At 40.0% G+C, this 2500-nt stretch overlaps 2 protein-coding genes across 2 annotated transcripts in view; one reads left to right on the top strand and one right to left on the bottom strand.

Annotated features, from left to right (window-relative positions):
• nfatc3a (nuclear factor of activated T cells 3a) overlaps positions 1 to 2500 on the bottom strand; it is a 231951-nt gene that overhangs the window by 114631 nt on the left and 114820 nt on the right. The window lies entirely within an intron of this gene.
• Positions 1 to 2500, top strand: part of esrp2 (epithelial splicing regulatory protein 2) — a 48603-nt gene that overhangs the window by 39306 nt on the left and 6797 nt on the right. Inside the window, exon 13 of the mRNA XM_080029282.1 lies at positions 1143 to 1368. Coding sequence (XP_079885408.1) covers positions 1143 to 1368 — 226 coding nt within the window. The remainder of the gene's footprint in view (positions 1 to 1142; positions 1369 to 2500) is intronic.

The raw sequence follows: 2500 nt of genomic DNA, 5'->3' as shown, positions 1-2500 counted from the left end.
CTGCAAGAATTGAATTTACTTTTATCTCAAAAGCATTTCACATATCACAACAGACGAATGATACATGGATTTTAGAGAACGCTTGTTGTCTAAATTACTTTGTCAAAATCAGTGAATATCTCCTCACGATCTGCTACCTGTCTGTACTGTGTGTGTGTGTGTGTGTGTGTGTGTGTGTGTGTGTGTGTGTGTGTGTGTGTGTGTGTGTGTGTGTGTGTGTGTGTGTGTGTGTGTGTGTGTGTGTGTGATCTGCTACCTGTCTGTACTGTGTGTGTGCTGGAAAATGTATCTGGTGTCAATACTCAGCCTACAGGCTCTTCACTGATTTTGACAAACATTTATTTTGACAACAGGCGTTCTCCAGAATCACTGACTCACACAGTGAAGCAACAAGTCAAAGTGTAAACAGAGAGGATTTACATAAAGTTATTTTAAGTATAAAAATAAATATTATAAAAAAAGAGATGTGTAATAATTAATTCTTCTCTTCTCGTCTGTCTGTCTGTCTGTCTGTCTGTCTGTCTGTCTGTCTGTCTGTCTGTCTGTCTGTCTGTCTGTCTGTCTGTCTGTCTGTCTGTCTGTCTGTCTGTCTGTGTCTGTCTGTCTGTCTGTCTGTCTGTATCTATCTCTCTCCCTCCCTCCCTCCCTCTCTCTATCCCTCCCTCCATCTATCTATCATCTATCTATCTATCCCTCCATCCACCCCTCTATCCCTCCCTCCATCTATCCCTCCCTCCCTCCACCCCTCTATCCCTCTATCCATCTATCTATCTACCTCTATCCCTCCCTCCCTCCCTCCCTCCATCTATCCATCCATCCATCCCTGTCTGTCTGTCTGTCTGTCTCCCTTCATCCCTCCATCCATCCCTCCCTCCCTCCCCCTATCCATCTATCCATCTATCTATTTATCTATCTCTCCCTCCCCCCTCCATCCATCCATCCCTGTCTGTCTGTCTGTCTCCCTTCATCCCTCCATCCATCCATCCCTCCCTCCCTCCCCCATCCATCTATCTATCTATCTATCTCTCCCTCCCTCCCTCCCTCCCTCCATCTATCCATCTGTCTGTCTCTGTATCCCTCCATCCATCCCTCCCTCTCTCCCTCCATCTATCATCCATCCATCCCTCCATCCCTCCATCTAGTCCTCCAGTCTCCCCCTCTACAATGAGTTACTTCGCGGCCCCGCATGGCGCTCTGACCCCTGGTTCTTTGGCTGCTGCGGTGGCATCTCAACCCCACCACGCTCACTCTCTGGCGGGCAGCGGGCCGCCCCTTATGCCCCATGCCGCTGGAGGTCTGGTGCGCATGCAGGGCCTGCCATACAACACAGGCGTCAAAGATATACTCAGCTTCTTCCAGGGATATCAGGTCAGCATTCACTTTTCTGTTTCCATTTTAATTTAAACCTGCAGTGTGTGGAATTTTGGGTTTTATTTCCTAGCAGATTTTGTAGAAAGTAATTATAATATCCATAAGTACATTTAATTTAGTGCATAATAGCTGAAAAAAACGTTTTGAATTATTATTTTTTTCCTTAGAAAGGATCTCCTATATGTCCATATTTCTGCATATTTTGGACCAAGGCCTAGTGCCGCCATCTTGAAAGTGTCATAGTTGGAATGTCATCAGGTGCATTGTTTAAAATTTAGAATTGTTCTTGTCCTTGAAGGCCACTGTAGCTTCTGTTATTATTCTAAAGGGTTGGGGTTACCCAGGGAGCGTTGCATTCTAGAACTTTGTAGAACTTTCTTGATGATGTCATATTACACACTGCACCTTTAAAATATATATAGGCCTATATAATAATTTTAAATGTTTTCTAATGTGTTTTATGTATTTTAATCTTGCCCCTGTAAAGCACTTTGAGTGGCCTTGTGTCTGAATTGTGCTATAGAAATAAACTTGACTTGCCTACTTAAACGTACACAATGCATAGCTCCGGAAAAAATGAAGAGACCAGTCTGGATTATTCTTCAATCTTCATCTCTACATTACTTAATGGAAATGCTCTTTAATGACGATATCTTTATTGTGAATTTTGGTAGAAATGTTGTCAGTAGTTTATATAATAAAACCAAAATGTTCATTCTACTCAAACATATGCCTATAAATAGTAAAACAAAGAGACACTGAACATTTGGAGTGGTCTCTTAGTTTTTTCCAGAGCTGTATATTTTGTTTTCTTTTGTTCTATATGTATGATTGACCTCAAAACAAGCGCTATATAAATTCTATCTATTATTATTATTATTATTATTATTATTATTATTATTATTATTATTATTATTATTATTATTATTATTATTATTATTATTATTATTATTATTATTATTATTATAATATCGAGTTTTGCTTCTTAAAGGGTCACTGTGTAGTTTCAGAGGAGGGGGTTTGTTTACATTCACAGAGCCTGCAGTTACTTTACTAAACATATTTTCTCTACATGTAATTCTTAGTATTGAATAATTCTATCATCATAAATCAAATTATTTTGAGGAAC

The sequence above is a fragment of the Ammodytes marinus genome, assembly GCF_949987685.1.
Source record: "Ammodytes marinus genome assembly, chromosome: 1".
Taxonomy (NCBI): Eukaryota; Metazoa; Chordata; class Actinopteri; order Uranoscopiformes; family Ammodytidae; genus Ammodytes; species Ammodytes marinus.
This window is presented reverse-complemented; position numbering and strand designations above follow the sequence as displayed.